Source organism: Bufo gargarizans, chromosome 2 (genome assembly GCF_014858855.1).
Source record: "Bufo gargarizans isolate SCDJY-AF-19 chromosome 2, ASM1485885v1, whole genome shotgun sequence".
NCBI lineage: Eukaryota > Metazoa > Chordata > Amphibia > Anura > Bufonidae > Bufo > Bufo gargarizans.
Genome location: NC_058081.1, coordinates 628,318,082 through 628,334,540, shown reverse-complemented (window position 1 = coordinate 628,334,540; position 16,459 = coordinate 628,318,082). Strand labels below are relative to the sequence as shown.

General features: G+C 44.4%; 1 protein-coding gene across 1 annotated transcript; it reads left to right on the top strand.

The window, feature by feature from the left end:
- The first annotated feature begins 3,346 nt into the window (after window positions 1–3,346).
- LOC122926225 (transcription factor HES-5-like) lies at window positions 3,347–4,974 on the top strand. The gene is made up of 3 exons (XM_044277597.1): window positions 3,347–3,415; window positions 3,882–4,062; window positions 4,745–4,974. The coding sequence occupies exons 1-3, from the start codon at window positions 3,347–3,349 to the stop codon at window positions 4,972–4,974; spliced, it is 480 nt and encodes a 159-aa protein (XP_044133532.1).
- Window positions 4,975–16,459: the final 11,485 nt, after the last annotated feature.

Sequence of the window (16,459 nt, the reverse complement as noted above, 5' to 3'; positions counted from 1 at the left end):
TCCAATCATCTTAAATCTAGCGCTGTACTACTTTCTACTAACTTCTTAGCCGGGTGGGCGCTCGTAGCGTAGCTCACTACGTCACGCACCTTCTCCGCCCACTTTATGAATGAAGCAGGCACCGGACCCCCATTCACTACACAGGGACACTGTTATGGGGGATCTGTGGATGACAGATAAGATAAGATGCTATACATGTGTCATTCACAGATGCCCCCATAACAATGCCATCCACAGATGCCCCCATAACAGTGCCATCCACAGATGCCCCCATAACAGTGCCATCCACAGATGCCCCCATAACAGTGCCATTCACAGATGCCCCCATAACAGTGCCATCCACAGATGCCCCCATAACAGTGCCATCCACAGATGCCCCCCATAACAGTGCCATCTACAGATGCCCTCATAACAGTGATGGTTATACGGAGCCTCTAGGTAACTACCTAGACGCTAGGGAGTTAAATGGCCAGGATCGGAGTGATCTCCAATCGGGCCATTACAGTAGTCCAGCTACAGTCAGTGCAGGGCACCTGCGGCGATCCAGAGTGCTGTCAGCCTAGCCTGATTGGGGTCTCTTCAGTCCTTGCCAACCAAGCCAGGATTAATAGCACGGGTGTCAGAAGCTGAAGAAAGTACACAGGCTGCGCTGATGCAGAGCTACAGAAGAAAAAAAATGTATATGCAAATTTAAAAATATATAATCACACACTAAAAAGGGCAAATTTAATTAATTCAATTAATCGCCAAGCCCTACCTTAGGGTCCAAGAGAACCTCTTTAAGAGCTTCTTTCTTTGTGAAATCAGATAATTTTTTTTTGCCTTTAAACGTAGAATCTACAGCACTAAAGGATTTGTAAATGGTGATGGAGTTTCACCTGCTTTCACTGAAAAACTCACAGATCTAGTAGAACAAGCCAAAACTTTCATCAAGACAGACAAAGCTTCTGAGCTGCACATTGCAGGGCAGGCTTATCGATACCAGGCAGGGGTCAACATGAACACTGCCCGGATCCCTACAATTGTTAGCCTTGGAGGATTCTTCTGCCCACTGAAACTCCATTATATTCAAGAACTTGCTTTCCAGAAAACCAGTTTAGTCCTTATGTTAATAGGGATCATTCTATTAAAGGGCGAGTAAACAAAAGAGTAAAGTAAAATGGTATATTAGTCACATAGGTGTACACAAATCTATTTTGAAGTCCTTAGAACTGAAGATATGTGAGATAAAATGGGGATTATGCAAGGTGGAAGGGGCAGGGATTTTTTTTTTACTTCCCATTAAAGGGATTTTTTTTTTTACTTCCCATTGCATAAAAAGCAAGATAAAAGTGATCTTTATACCTTTATGTATTAAAAGTTTCGGAAACAATTTCAAACCTGTTCCTCCAACCCACTAAGGGTAGGTTCACACCTTTGTATAACTGATCCGGCAGGCTGTTCTAGCAAGAAAAATGTCTGCCAGAATTCACTGGATCCGGCCAAGCTGGATACTGTAGTTCACCCCTAGACCCCATTGACTATAATGGGATCCGGCTGTTTTCCGGCATAAGTGCAGGTCTTCGGCTGGACAAAGAACACCGGCATCTTTGCTGTCTGCTGGATCCCATTACAGTCAATGGGGTCTGGCGGTGAACATCAGTATCCGGCTAGGCCAGATCCGGTGAACTCCAGCAGGCTGTTTTCTGCTGGTGAGTTAAATGGTGGTGTAAACCTACCGTAATATTTTTAGGATGTCACTTCGGATTTCTACGCTTTGAAATGGTCACAATAAGTAAAGAATGGTGGGAGGAAATGACAGGTTGGATTTTAACTGCATAACTTTTTTGGGGGGTTGGGACCAATTTGGGGCACCCAATTGAGTTAAATGTGCATGTTTATAGGGGAGTGAGTTGAAAACTATTCACTTGGTCCAACTTTTATCTTAGGCTACTTTCACACCTGCGTTTAGGTGCGGATCCGTCTGGTATCTGCACAGACGGATCCGCACCGATAATGCAAACGTTTGGATCTGTTCAGAACGGATCTGTTTGCATTACCATGAACAAAAAAAAAAAAAAAAAAATATATATATATATATATTTTTTTTTTATTTTTTATTCTTTTTGTTCATGATAATGCAAACTGATCTGTTTTGACTTACACTGAAAGTCAATGGGAGGCGGATCCGTTTTCAATTGCACCATATTGTGTCAGTGAAAACGGATCCGTCCCCATTGACTTACATTGCAAGTCAGGACGGATCAGTTTGGCTCTGCATCGTCAGGCAGACATCACAACGCTGCAAGCAGAGTTATGGTGTCCGCCTCCAGAGCGGAATGGAGGCTGAACGGAGGCAAACTGATGCATTCTGAGCGGATCCTTATCCATTCAGAATGCATTGGGGCTAAACTGATCCGTTTTGGGCCGCTTGTGAGAACCCTAAAACAAATCTCACAAGCGGACCCAGAAACGCCAGTGTGAAAGTAGCCTTAAACCTATGGCCAGCTTTAGATTTTAAGAATGCTGGCACGTCAGAGCCCTTTAGGTCTACGGATAGAGCATGTAGAAACCTACTCTACCAATAAGGGACACAATGTTCTACAACTTCTCAAACTCTCCCATGGATTTTTCTTTATAATGGATACCATGGAGAAAAGATTACAGTTCTGATACTAAAATCCATTGCAATTTGAGCCACTGGTAGGGATCAAATGGACCTACCATAACGCTATGGTAAATGAATGAATAAAAATGGTGGCAGATATGTAGGACCTTTGATCATGGCCCTGTCTGGGGGCTTATCAGGTCAGAAGAAATTGTAACTTTGGACGTAAATGCATCCATACGAACAGCATAAGGGGCTTCAGTGCTTTACATCATAGATATATGATCTTAATGGTCAACTAAGCATTATGGTCTCATTGGCCATCACTGTTGGCATGTGTCCATCAAGGGAAATTCTGTATCACTACAGTATAACCCTGAAAGGGTTAAATGTACATTGTTTTCCTGTGCGTATACAGTAAATTCTAGAAACAGGTGCCGCAGGAATGTAATCAGCCTCTAGAATCATAAAATGCTGTGGTTTCTCCGAGAGTGAAGCTTTCCCACGGTGAAGTCTCATTTGATAGGATTGAACTCCGCCCAGTCCACCTGTTCATCTGGAGAGACGGGGAGATGTTCTTCCCCCCTGGGCGATGGTCAAACCTCTCAGGCACACTTTCATTATCTACATTGTTTTCTTCATTGGTTGACACATGTGGGAAACTGCATAATGCAAAACGGCTTGTGTAACAGCATTGGACAGGGTATAAATACCGTGCAGGGCTTATACTGGCTGCTATACCAGTAACACTTCACTATAATGGCTCCCAGTATCAATATCCTGCAAGAAGCCGAGACAAGAAAGATTGGTGGACTTCAAAAAAATAAGGTACTGACAGATGCTACATTTTATTATCTTAACTTTATTATATTATGATCCATTAGAATCTGTTTAGAACTATTTTATTGATTGATATATACTACGGTATTTTATGTATATATGTATTCTTTATTTTATTTATTTAAATGTTCAATGTAAACACATCAATATTTTATATTTTTTTAGTTTAGTTATTTAATAAAATCTTTCATGTAAATACATTTAATAAAAAGTATATACTGTAACTCCTACATATTTTATCTTATATATTTTTTATTTTATTTAAGTTTTTTAAATAAAATCTTCAGTGTACATACATTTAATAATTACATATTTCATTTTATATATATTGATTATTATTGCCATAGATAAATGAACTAAAAGAAAGTAAGATTCATTTTTAACTTTATCATTATATAGGCTACACAAGAAAAGTAAAATATATGTAATTTACATTTTTTATTATTATTATTAGATCAGGAAACCGGTTATTGAGAAGATGAGGAGAGATCGAATTAATCACAACATTGAGCAGCTCAGAATTTTAATGGAGAAAGACATCCAGACACATCACCAGCACTCGAAACTTGAGAAGGCCGACGTTTTAGAAATGGCTGTAAAATTTCTTCACAGAAAAAGACAGCACTGCATGAACGGTAAGATAATGCACAAGTACGTCAAGCAAGTAAAATAAAAAGTGGCAGTATTTTATAATTATCAAGACCAGGGATGCAAATACGGCAGCTGCACCCAGGCCCTGGGGTCTGAAGGTCCCTTTGGCACATCCGAAAAAAAAACAGTATGATAAGTTTAGGGCTCAAGAGCTTTAGGTCAGACCTCTGAGCTTTCACTACATGCCTTCTCTAGCAGACAAATTTCCTGGTTCTGACAGATTTTGCTCCTGGCGTTTAACCACAACCAATCCTAGGCCTGCCTCCTTTATAAACTACTAGCGATGTGAAGCGTTAATAAAATAGGTTACCAAAACTGCATTATTTTACAGGACATTGATATTTTACGACTATAGCGCAGGGGCAGAAGGATAACTTATTTTTTAATAACATAGGTGTTAAAAACTTTATCTTGCTTATTTTATACTGGAAATTATGTAAAAAAAATCATAAATTATAAAAAAAGAAAAAAAATATGCCCTTTAATAATTTTTAGATAAATATAATATATGGTATATAATTAGTCATGAATGACAATATTATTTTATTCTTTTATATGTAGAAAATTACTAATATTTTTTAATTATTTTATATGTGTTATGTTTATAATATTTTGGTTATTATTATTTATTTTTTATTAAATAATTTTTCTTATTAGTTTTAACAGATTCTCAGAATTCTCAGGATTTATATTACCAAGGATATTACATGTGCCTCAAAGAGACGGTGGGATTTCTGCATAACCATGAGAACACACGTGGGAAAATATTAAGACAGCTCTGTATGCAACAAGGTCAAACAAATGCTGAATACAGCCTCCAGCATCCAGTCTCCCCACTACAGAGATACCCCTATAATGCCTCAGAAGGTAACGGAGAGATATGGAGACCTTGGTAGGCCGATACTATAACATGGACAATATCTAAAACATCATTGTATATGTTAAAGGGATTGTCTCACTTCAGCAAGTAGAATTTATCATGTCAAGAAAGTAAATACAAGGTACTTACCAATGTATTGTGATTGTTTATATTGACTCCTCTGCTGGCTGGATTCATTTTTCCAATCACATTATACACTGCTTGTTTCCATGGTTACGACCACCCTGCCATCTATTAGTAGTGGTCGTGCTTGTACACTATAGGAAAAAGTTCCAGCCTTTCTGGGGGCTAAGACCGTGGGAGCTCACATAGGCTAGTGCTTTTTCCTATCGTGTGCAAGCACGACCACCACTGCTGGATAGCAGGGTGGTCGTAACCGTAACCATGGAAACGAGCAGTGTATAATGTGGTGGAAAAATTAATCAAGCCAGCAAAGGATTAGTAAGTGCCATGCATTAACTTTACATAATAAATGCCATTTGCTGAAGTGACACAACCCTTTTAACATTTGCATTACATGGTGATAGTCCGAAACCTCAGGTCGTCGAAAGCTACTTCCAATTATTTGGTACAAACTGATTGGATTTGACATCCCAGCTGTGCCCTTACTGGCAGTGCGGTGTAACTACAGAAAATGTACAGTGCCCACCAGCTTGATTACAAAAACAAAGCTACTTTCTTCCCAAAACAGCACCACACCTGTTTACTGGTTGTGTGCAGTATTGCACTTCTGCCCCCACTGACTCCAGTGGAGCTGAGCTGCAATTCCATACGTAACCCATGAGTATGGTCAGTGCTGTTTTTGGAAAGAAAACAGCCATGTTTTTCTAATACTGGACAACCCCCTTACGATATGTTATATTTTATAGTGGTTATATTATTAACGGACCAATTGTGTTGTCAAGATGAACCTTCTTGAACTGTATACTCACTGGTAAATGCGAAGCAGTAAGGGTATATTCACACTTGTGTGTATTCTCGAGCACTTTCTTTCTCAGTGAGAAAATGCTTTCCTTTCTGTTAAAAAACCTCCATAAAATTAGCTCTTTAATGTAATGTACTAGTGATCAGCTTTTACTTGTATGGCCCTATTCACGCAACTGTATCTGTGTGCTTAAAGGGGTTTTCGCATCTCAGACAATGGGGACATATCGCTAGGATATGCCCCCATTGTCTGATAGGCGCAGGTCCCACCGCTGGGACCGGCCCCTACATCGAGAACGGATCCCTGAAAGTTGTGGAGGGTGCACTGCGGATGTGCAGCCGCCCTCCATTCATTTCTATGTGGCTACCTGGCTCAGCTATTTCCATTGGCCCTGTAGAAATCGATGGGAGCGGTTGCCGCGCAAGTGCAGTGCGCTCCAATTCACCTCTATGGGAGGAGAGCTTGGCAGTGGCTAGACCCCGGAAAACCTGGGGTCCTCCGGCCACCACCTTCCCCGTTCCGTTCTCGAAGTAGGTGTGGTTCCCAGAGGTGGGACCCGCACCTATTGGACAAATGGGGGCATATCCTAGCAATATACCCCTCCAATGTCTGAGATGGGAACACTCCTTTAACAAACTGCACACAGATAAGGCTACTTTTACATCTGCATTGTGCTGTCCGGTTTTGAGATCCAACACAGCTTTCAAAACCACAGCACAATACTTCAGTTTTGTCCCCATTCATTGTCAATGAGAACACAACTGAACAAACCGGAACGGAGTGTACCAGAATTTATTCTGTTCCGTTTTGTTGCGTTCCCATGCCGGACACAACCCAAAATCGATGAAAGCAGTGTTTTTGTGTGCAGAATGGGAAACTGAAGAAGCCGGATACGGCACCAAAAACCATGTAAGTCAAGATCCGTTTTTTTGGGAAATGAAAAAATTGGATCCGGCTCCCATTGACTTTAGTGTTTTAGTGCTGGATCAGGATTCTTCATTTTCAATATAATACAACCGGATCCGTTCTGAACGGATGCAGTCGGTTGTAGTATTCGAACTGAAGCGTTTTGCTGTGGTTTCTCCTGTGGGAACAGAAAACCGGACAGCACAAACACATATGTAAAAGTAGCCTAACACATGGACCTACAGAAGTGACCAAGGTTCCTATTTTGTCCTGTGTGTCAACGAGTGCCGTGGTCTCTTTCACTATATATGGTTTTAAACTACCACTGAGCACCGTACAAAAAAGGACTCTATAGGAGTGCCGTCCAATCCAAGTACTTGTCACAGAAGACAGACCTGGACACCATTGTGGACGGTCGCCAAGTCTGTGCCCTCAATTTTAATACGGATGTGTGAATAAGCACTTAGGCTCATGCAGGCTGCTATATGGCCACATTTTACAATGCATGTCGTATCCCAGAGGTATTCTCCAGTAGTAGTAGTATTACTATGGTGCTTCACAGAGGCACCATATGCCGTTGCACAGAGCGCCTACGGGTCTGTCATGTAGTATCTGACTGAATAAGACCTCATTCACATGGTCATTAAACACTGTATTATAACAGGGCCTCTACTGTGCTCCATCAGATGTGTATGGCGGTATTCTCCTCTAGGAACGCTGCTTATATAGAGAGGGAAATTCCTCAGCACATAGCACCTGACTGAATACTAGGGATCTGGAGACCATATATCACTTATACTTAAGTTAATTGTCTTTTATAAAGACGTTCCTTCATCTCGCACAGGCAATATTTGCTCTCGAAAGATTGTAGGGGCCTCACGTATGAAAACTGGTACAGGCAAGTACTTGAGGTGTTGCCTATGGCAACCAATCAGATTTTTCAAAGCAGGTTTAATAATGTAAGCAGTGATCTGATTAGTTGCTGTGGCCAACATCTCCAGGCTTGGTTTCACTACACTTGGTTCCACTTTATGGGGGAGATTTATCAAGACCGCTGCTGTCTTCATACCCCCTGCGCTGTCTGAGGAGGCGCCTAATTTATGAAGAGGCACATGCTTCGTCATACATTAGTCACATCCTCCAGCAGCCCGTGCGCTGCTAAACAGAAATCTACGTCAGCTCTGAATTGCTGCAGATTTGTGGTTTCATTTGCGCTAGAAAACTGACATAAAGATTTTAAAAAAGTAAGAAACGCCACTTGTGTCTATTTTTGCATTTAAAAATTCGCAAACACGCAACTTGCGACTTTTTAAGGTCCCTTTTCTGGTGGAAATCTATGAAACCTCCCCCTATGTGAGGTTATGGGAAATAATTGTTTCCAGATTTTTTGTTCTGACCTTTTGGGGTTTTTGTATAATTATTATTGTGTAAAACATCATGTAGAACTAATATAAGAAAACAACTAATAAATAAAATCTATTTTCACACGGACGTTTTTGTGTCTCATTGTTATCTTCTTACTAACGATTGATAGCAGATTGGAGGATTGCACCCAGGAACACCCACTACCGTCAGAAGTGCCTCTTTTGAGGCAATTAAAGGGATTCTGTCACCTCTCATAACACAAATTCAGATTTTAAACCAGTCATGCTCCACAGATTACCTTGAATCGGCTTTGCTGTTCTATACTGTAATCCGTCCAGTAGTTTTGCTGAAAAATGACTTTTATAATTATGCTAATTAATCCTGAAGGTGGCCCAGAGGGGCGTTATGTTCCACTTTGTGTGCCCAGTAACGCCCCCCTGCAGTGCCCAAAACGCCTTCCTCCTGAATCCCTAACCGCCCACAGCGTCTCATCCCTCTCCTCCCCCTCCCTGACTGGCCGAGCAAAGTCTCACGCAGACGCAGTACCCGCTGAGGGACTGCGCCAGTGCGATTTGCTGGAGACTGAGGGAAGAGCGAGCATCGGACGTCACTGGGCTCGGCGCATGCCCAGTGACGACGATGAAGCTTCTGCCCTCAGTCTCCAGCAAATCGCACTGGCGCAGCCCTCAGCGGGTACTGCGTCTGCGTGAGACTTTGCTCGGCCGTCAGGGAGGGGGAGGAGAGGGATGAGACGCTGTGGGCGGTTAGGGATTCAGGAGGAAGGCGTTTTGGGCACTGCAGGGGGGCGTTACTGGGCACACAAAGTGGAACATAACGCCCCTCTGGGCACCTTCAGGATTAATTAGCATAATTATAAAAGTCATTTTTCAGCAAAACTACTGGACGGATTACAGTATAGAACAGCAAAGCCGATTCAAGGTAATCTGTGGAGCATGACTGGTTTAAAATCTGAATTTGTGTTATGAGAGGTGACAGAATCCCTTTAATTAAGCATCGACTCAACCTCTTTTTGCATCACAGTCCCAACAAAATCAGGTCTGTCAGCAAATATGTGAAAGACATAGTGGACGTGCAAAACTTAAAGTTCTGTATGGACAGGCACCACCTGGTGACTCAAGCTTTTCTTTCTTTGGCTTGGCTCATCCACTTGAGAAGGGAGTGGTCAGTCCCCAAAAATAGTAGTGGAGAGACTCAAGTGCCCACTTGATAGCCAGGCACTCTCTCTCCACTATACTATACGATACCTGGTTTCGGTTGGGGTGAGCTTGCGTCTTAAAAAGACAACGGGATGCTCCTCCCTGTTGACTTCCTGAGAGAGTACAGCATCAAGGCCTACTTCGGAGGCATCTGTCTGTACCACGAACTCCCTATTGTAGTCGGGCGTCACCAAAACCGGTGACCCGCACAGGGCCGACTTGAAAGTGGATAAAGCCTCTTCTGCCCGCTCGTCCCAGCGAACCATTACTGATTTTCGTGCCTTCAAGAGCTCTGTCAAGGGCGTGGCTATAGTGGCAAAGTGGGGAACAAATCTCATGTAACAGCCTATCATTCCTAGGAATGACTTTACTTGTTTAGTGGTGACAGGTCAGGGACAATTTCTTATCGCCTCTATTTTGTTTATTTGGGGTTTGATCACTCCGCGCCCAATGACATACGCCAGGCATTTTGTCTCCTCTAACCCTATCACACATTTTTTTGAAGGGAGTCTACTACAGCCTGCACTTTGGGCAGGTGACTTTCCCGGTCCATACTGTGGATGACAATATCGTCTAGGTAAGCCGAAGCGTACCGACCATGTGATCGCAGCACAATGTCCATTAGCCTTTGAAAAGTGGCGGGGGCGCCATGCATACCAAAGGGTAACACCTTATACTGATACAGCCCCTCTGGTGTGATAAAGGCCGTTTTTTCTTTCGCAGCCTGCGTTAAGGGTACCTGCCAGTACCCTTTGGTGAGGTCCAAAACAGAAAAATACTGGGCTTGTCCTAACCTCTCAATCAGCTCATCTATCCGGGGCATGGGATACGCATCGAACTTAGACACTTTGTTTCATTTTCTAAAATCGTTACAAAACCACAACGTCTTGTCCAGTTTGGGTATCAGTACTATAGGGCTGGCCCACTCACTTCTAGACTCCTCGATGACGTCTAGTTGCAGCATTTTAGTTGTACTTTCTCAGAGATGGCCTGTCGCCGAGCCTCGGGTACCCGGTATGGTTTCAACTGAATTATGGCCTGAGGCTCAGTGACAATGTCATGCTGGATTATGGAAGTGCGTCCAGGAAGGTCTGAGAACAGATCCGTGTTCCTGCTGAGGAACTCCATGGCCTCCTGAGTATGTTTAGACGAGAGGCTGTCAGCAATCTTCACTGTGGCAACCGCTTCCCTTACATCAGACTTAGGGGCCGGAACCTCTCCCCCTAGAAAACTCGTCCGTGGGCTATCGTCAGTACTGGTCTCCCTATCCTTCCATGGTTTGAGTAAATTCACATGGTACGCCTGCTCCAGCTTCCACCGCCCTGGCTGGTGTACCTTGTAGTTTACTTCTCCAACCTTTTGAGTACCTCGTAGGGTCCCTGCCACCTAGCCAGTAACTTACTGTCCATTGTCGGTACCAGAACCAAAACCCGATCTCCCGGGTTAAAGATCCAGACCGAGCTTGCCGATTATACACCCGTCTTTGAGCTCGCTGAGCTTCCTCCATATGTTCCTTTACCAGAGGCAACACAGTTTCCATACGTTCCTGCATCTGGGTGCCATATTCAACACCACTTTCATATGGTGTGGGTTGTTGCTCCCACGCCTCTTTGGCTATGTCCAACAGACCACATGGATGTCTGATATGTAGTAGTTCGAAGGGCGAAAACCCAGTAGAGGTCTGGGGCACTTCTTGCACTGCGAACATAAGATAGGGCAGAAGGAGGTCCCAGTCCTTTCCATCCTAAGCTATTACTCGTTTTAACATAGTTTTTAGCGTTTGATTAAACCTTTCTACTAGGCCGTCAATTTGCGGGTGATGTTCGTATCTGTTATACTCAGCAACTTACAGAGCTCCCGCATGACCTTGGACATAAAAGGAGTCCCTTGGTCAGTCAGAACCTCTTTGGGTATCCCTACTCGAAAAAAAAAAAATCGATGAACTCTTTTGCTATGAGTTTGGCCAATGTATGTTGCAGTGGCACCGCCTCCAGGTGTTGGTGCCCCCTAGTGGACTTCGGTACTGGGCCTACGAGATCCAAAGCAATTCTCTCGAATGGTACCTCGATAATCAGGAGGGACACTAAAGGACTGCAGAACAGGTGCTGGGGGCTAGTGGTTTGGCAGGTCGGGTAAGACTTACAAAAGTCATCCACCGCTCTAAAGACACTGGGCCAGTAAAACCGTTGTAGTATCCGGTCCTGTGTCTTCTGCAGTCCCAGATGACCCCCGATAACATGTTGGTGGACTAACTCTAACACAAGTTTTCGATAGGCCCCGGCACCACCAACTGTTCAACAGGTTCACCACGCAGCTGGTTGACCCGATATAGCATATTCTGGTGGACCAAAAAACAGGGAAACATCGACTCGGTGCCAGGTTGTTGAGGTACACCATCAAGTATTACCACATTCTCCCAGGCCCCGGATAGGGTTGGGTCTCGGTGTTGGGCTGTACCGAAATTCTCCCCGGAGACGTTGAGGCCTGCCAACCCAGGACCCAGTGGCAACTCCTCCACGTATCCCACCATTACCCTATGCAGGGTTGTCTCCCCCTCTTCCACCGAAGTGGCGGTCACCCCTACTGCTGGCCCTTTGGCCTCAGGTTCCCAGGGTTCTGGCCATCCCCCTGAACAAAGCCAATCTCTTGGGCTTATTCCTGTCTCGGGGTTATCCTTAACTCTCACAACCGGCCATAGGGCAGGGAAACCTGGAAAGTCTTTCCCTATTATGAGTTCACAGTGGAGATGTGTGGAGACTGCCACTTCGTGGGTCCACCTGCCTGCCACCGTGGTTAGAGACACCAGCGCCGTGGGGTAGTCTTTCAAGTCTCCGTGAATGCACATCACCCCAACTTTCTGGCCAGTATACTCAGTGGACCGCACCAGGGTAGTCCAGCAGCACCTCTGCTTGAGTGTCTCCCACTTCCACCTGGCACAAGTGGTCTAGAGCCTCCGAGGTACCTGTAGCACACAGTTTTCAAGCATATAGCGATTATTGGTAACCACAATTAGTGTCCATGGGCTCAACCCGATAAGGACACGCAGCCCTGTTCCTGACACCGCCAGCAGATTAACTGGGTCCAGCCCATAGGGGGAACCTCCCAGGGGGATTTCATTGGCTCATACTGGTGGGCCTGGGGTGGGGAGTTCTGGAGTTTGCTTGCCCTTCTCCCAAAAGAACCCACCTTGAGACTCTTGGTGGCCTCATAGCGTTCCACCATTTCCAGGGCATTTCCAGGAGATACCTGGCCGATCCAGTGCTGGAGAGGGGGTGGCAGCGCCCTCCAGAATATGTCAGCCAATAGTCTATCCAGCATAGCCGTGGGACTCAGCACATCACATGTAGCCACTTTTGCAAAAGGTGGAGTAAGTCATAATACTGGGGTCTCGCGGGCTCAGCCGGCTTAAACCCCCACTGATGTATCCGCTGGGCCTAGACCAGTGATGGTGAACCTCTTAGAGACAGAGTGCCCAAACTGCAACCCAAAACCCACTTATTTATCGCAAAGTGCCAACACGGCAATTTAACCTGAACACCAATATCATATATCTTCCATGTACTTTATCATTTAGCTATAATAACCTGCCTACATTCAATGTGCTGCCTGTGCTCTTCATAGCATGTCCTGCACTGATGAACGGCAGGAAAAGTCTAAGGCATATTGGTACACCATAGACTTTCTCCAGGGTGCGGGTGCCCACAGAGAGGGCTCTGAGTGCCACCTCTGGCACCCGTGCCATAGGTTCGCCATCACTGGCCTAGACCAACACATTCACCACCAATCCTGCTAAAATCTCACCCTTTACCTTCAGGTAGTCAGCCGCTTGATCGTCCGGTAAGTCGAAATACACTCGCTGGGACTCTGATGCCAGGAAAGGAGCGACGACCTCAGCCCACTGGTCTCGGGGCAGCTTTTCCCTGGTGGCCACTTTCTCGTACATCGCCAGGTAGGTGTCGATGTCGTCTATGGGTGTCATCTAAGGGATTGCTGCACGGACTGCTTTCCGGCCATTGTGGACGCTTGGGGTTGCTCCTGCTGTCTGCAAAACCATCACGTGTTGTAGCAGCAACTGGTTGGTCTCTTGCTGCTGCTTATTAGCCTCCCGTTGGTGCAGGTTGGTCTCCTGCTGCTGCAAATTAGCCTCCATGAGGGCCTTCACAACAGCCTCCATTTTATGTGGGGCACGGGTTTAAATACAGCTGGTTTGATGTACAACATACAACTGTGCCCAAAAATGCAAACCCAAAAATATATTGCCGTTCACGCCATCCTCACTGCGTTTACCCGCATCCTCCACCAATTGTGGGGATTCGCTCTGGTAGTTAGGACTAGCGGATGCAGTATAGAGGCAAAGTACACAGTTCTTGAATCAAACAGCGTGTTTATTCACACATTGGTGTATAACAAAATGCAGATAAGGTGCATCACAAAACGCAGGTGGCTTGGTGTTTGTTCACACACAGGGAAAGTCCATAAACAATAAAAGTCACCATTTCTCCTGCGTGTTAATTCACACTCTGATCAAGTCCATAGGCGGCCTGTTCGCATAAAATACCACATAAAATACCGGCGCTTACTTCACCGAGGCCAGGAACCTCGGTAACACATACCTTCCATCCACGATGATTCCAGGTACCTTCTTACAGGCCGTAGGCACTGATTCTCTCCTTATGGCACCATATTATGAAGGAATTCTCCCCAACAAGCAATGCTACTTGAGCAGAATAGCTCCATAGTACATCACGCAGTGGAAGCCGCCATATACATCCATACCGTGACAGCTTGTCGTTTATTTCCTGGTCACCAGCCACAGGTTACCATAAATAGCAGCCTGCAGACCGATGGCAGATTTGCCAGATAATACAAACATATTAATTATTTGGGAAGCTTCCATTTGCAAAGGGATCAATTCTAAAAATAATATTTTAGGGAATTGCTATTTATGCGATCCAAAGGCATATTAGTGCAAACCCTGCTAGACGTAGGGACCTAATGTTTTCACTCTCTGCTACAATGGCTGCCCCTCCCCCACCCACAGAAGACATGATTAATATTACAGATTGCTGTATATCCCTCAGGACATCACAGATCACCGTAATAACGGCTTCTTAACTGCAGGCAGAGACACAGGAGGCCGTCTGCAGGGCAGTGATAGCAGATCAGCCAGGATACAGGTCTGCACAGTATTGTCTTTTATTTATTTTTCTTAATAATGACATGTTCATTTATTTTATTCTGACAACCAATGGCAGCCATTACATAGCCCCCACCGCCCTTCACCCTCCAATCCACTGACTGAGTGGTACATAAATCTACAGTATAGCAAGAGTTACATAAATCCCTACTGCTGAGCTGTCTTTGTCAGTCTTCACTGTTAGGCCTCTTGCACACGAACGTATTTTCTTTCCGTGTCCGTTCCATTTTTTTGCGGACCGTATGCGGAACCATTCACTTCAATGGGTCCGCATAAAAGAACGGAAGTTACTCCGTGTGCGTTCCTTTTCCGTTCCGCAAAAAAATAAAACATGTCCTATTATTGTCCGCATTATGGACAAGGATAGTACTGTTCTATTAGGGGCCAGCTGTTCTGTTCCGCAAAATACAGAATGCACACAGATGTCATCCATATTTTTTGCGGACCACAAAACACATACGGCCGTGTGCATAAGGCCTTACTCTGCAATTCTATTCTATGAATCAGGAGGCTCAGAATGAACAGTGCTCTTTCACAGATAAGGGGTGCTGCACTGAATGGAATTTTATGAGGTTATAAATAAAAGAGGATCTAGTAACTTTCATGAAATATCTTACTAAATACTTGTACTTCCTACAAACCATTAAGGCCCCTTTCACACGAGCGAGTTTTCCGCGCAGGTGCAATACATGACGTGAACGCATAGCACCCGCACTGAATCCTGACCCATTCACGCATCATTTCTGCATTGCATGAAAAACACAGCATGTTCTATATTCAGCATTTTTCACGCAGCCCTGGCCCCATAGAAGTGAATGGGGCTTCAGTGAAAAACGCATTGCATCTGCAAGCAAGTGCGGATACAATGTGTTTTTCACTGATGGTTGCTAGGAAATGTTGTTTGTAAACCTTCAGTTTTTTATCACGCGTGTGCAAAACACATTAAAGTCAATAAATTTTTTATTGAAGTATATCATAAGGCAAATAATGCTGTACAACACACGCAGGTGAGCACAGACATGCTTGGAATTAAATCTCCCAAACCGAGGAGTTTAAAAGAACAAAGATTAAAGCAATTGTCAAAGTAAAATGACAAATAACAAAACATAATGTATCAGCAATTCCTCAGTGTGTACCAGTGGGGAAGGGGGGAAAGAGGGGGGGGGGGAGTACAAGGGGTGGGTGGTAGGTATCTGTAAACCTTGCTGTAGCTGAGAAAGAATTAGGAGGGTGACATGTGTCTTGAGGATTTCCATAATCTCCATGTCTTCTCATATTTGGTAGTATTGCAGATAGCGTTATTAGATGCAGAAGCCATAATTTGTTCAAAGAGACAGGTTTTGTTAACCCTTTGGATTACTTCTAATATCATGGGCGGGTGGAGGTATTTCCACTTTGAGGTAATGGCCAGTTTAGCTGATAGGAGAATATGACAAACCAAACCCCTACATCCTGCGGGAATGTCAGTAATTCCGATCATAAGCAATGCCAGCGAGGGGGAAGGGGAGCACAGAGTTGGTTGTGGACCCAAGAACTGCCCTATTAGGGAGAAAACATCTAACCAAAAGGGTTTGACTATTGGGCAATCCCATAGGACATGGAACAACGTGCCTTTATGTCCGCAATTCCTCCAGCAGAGGGGGGAAGCGGACGGGTATATGAGATGCAGCCTCTCAGGGGTGAAATACCACCGGAGTGTGGTTTTGACAAATGACTCGTAACGGGTTACACAAGTAATATTTTTGGAGACAAACTTAAAAGCTGACTGCCATTGTAAAGGTGTGAACTTTACTTTTAGATCTTGTTCCCAAGACAGCAGCGGTGCAGACTTAGTGAAGGTGTCTTTGCAATTCAGCTGCGAATACAAAGGTCTAAGGGTTTTTTTGGTCTG

What these genes read in the sequence shown, in the direction of transcription:
- LOC122926225 (XM_044277597.1), top strand. Translation starts at nt 3,347, where the DNA reads ATGGCTCCCAGTATCAATATCCTGCAAGAAGCCGAGACAAGAAAGATT. An exon ending in GTGGACTTCAAAAAAATAAG is followed by an intron (nt 3,416 to 3,881) that starts GTACTGACAGAT and finishes TATTATTATTAG; the next exon opens with ATCAGGAAACCGGTTATTGA. An exon ending in AAGACAGCACTGCATGAACG is followed by an intron (nt 4,063 to 4,744) that starts GTAAGATAATGC and finishes TAGTTTTAACAG; the next exon opens with ATTCTCAGAATTCTCAGGAT.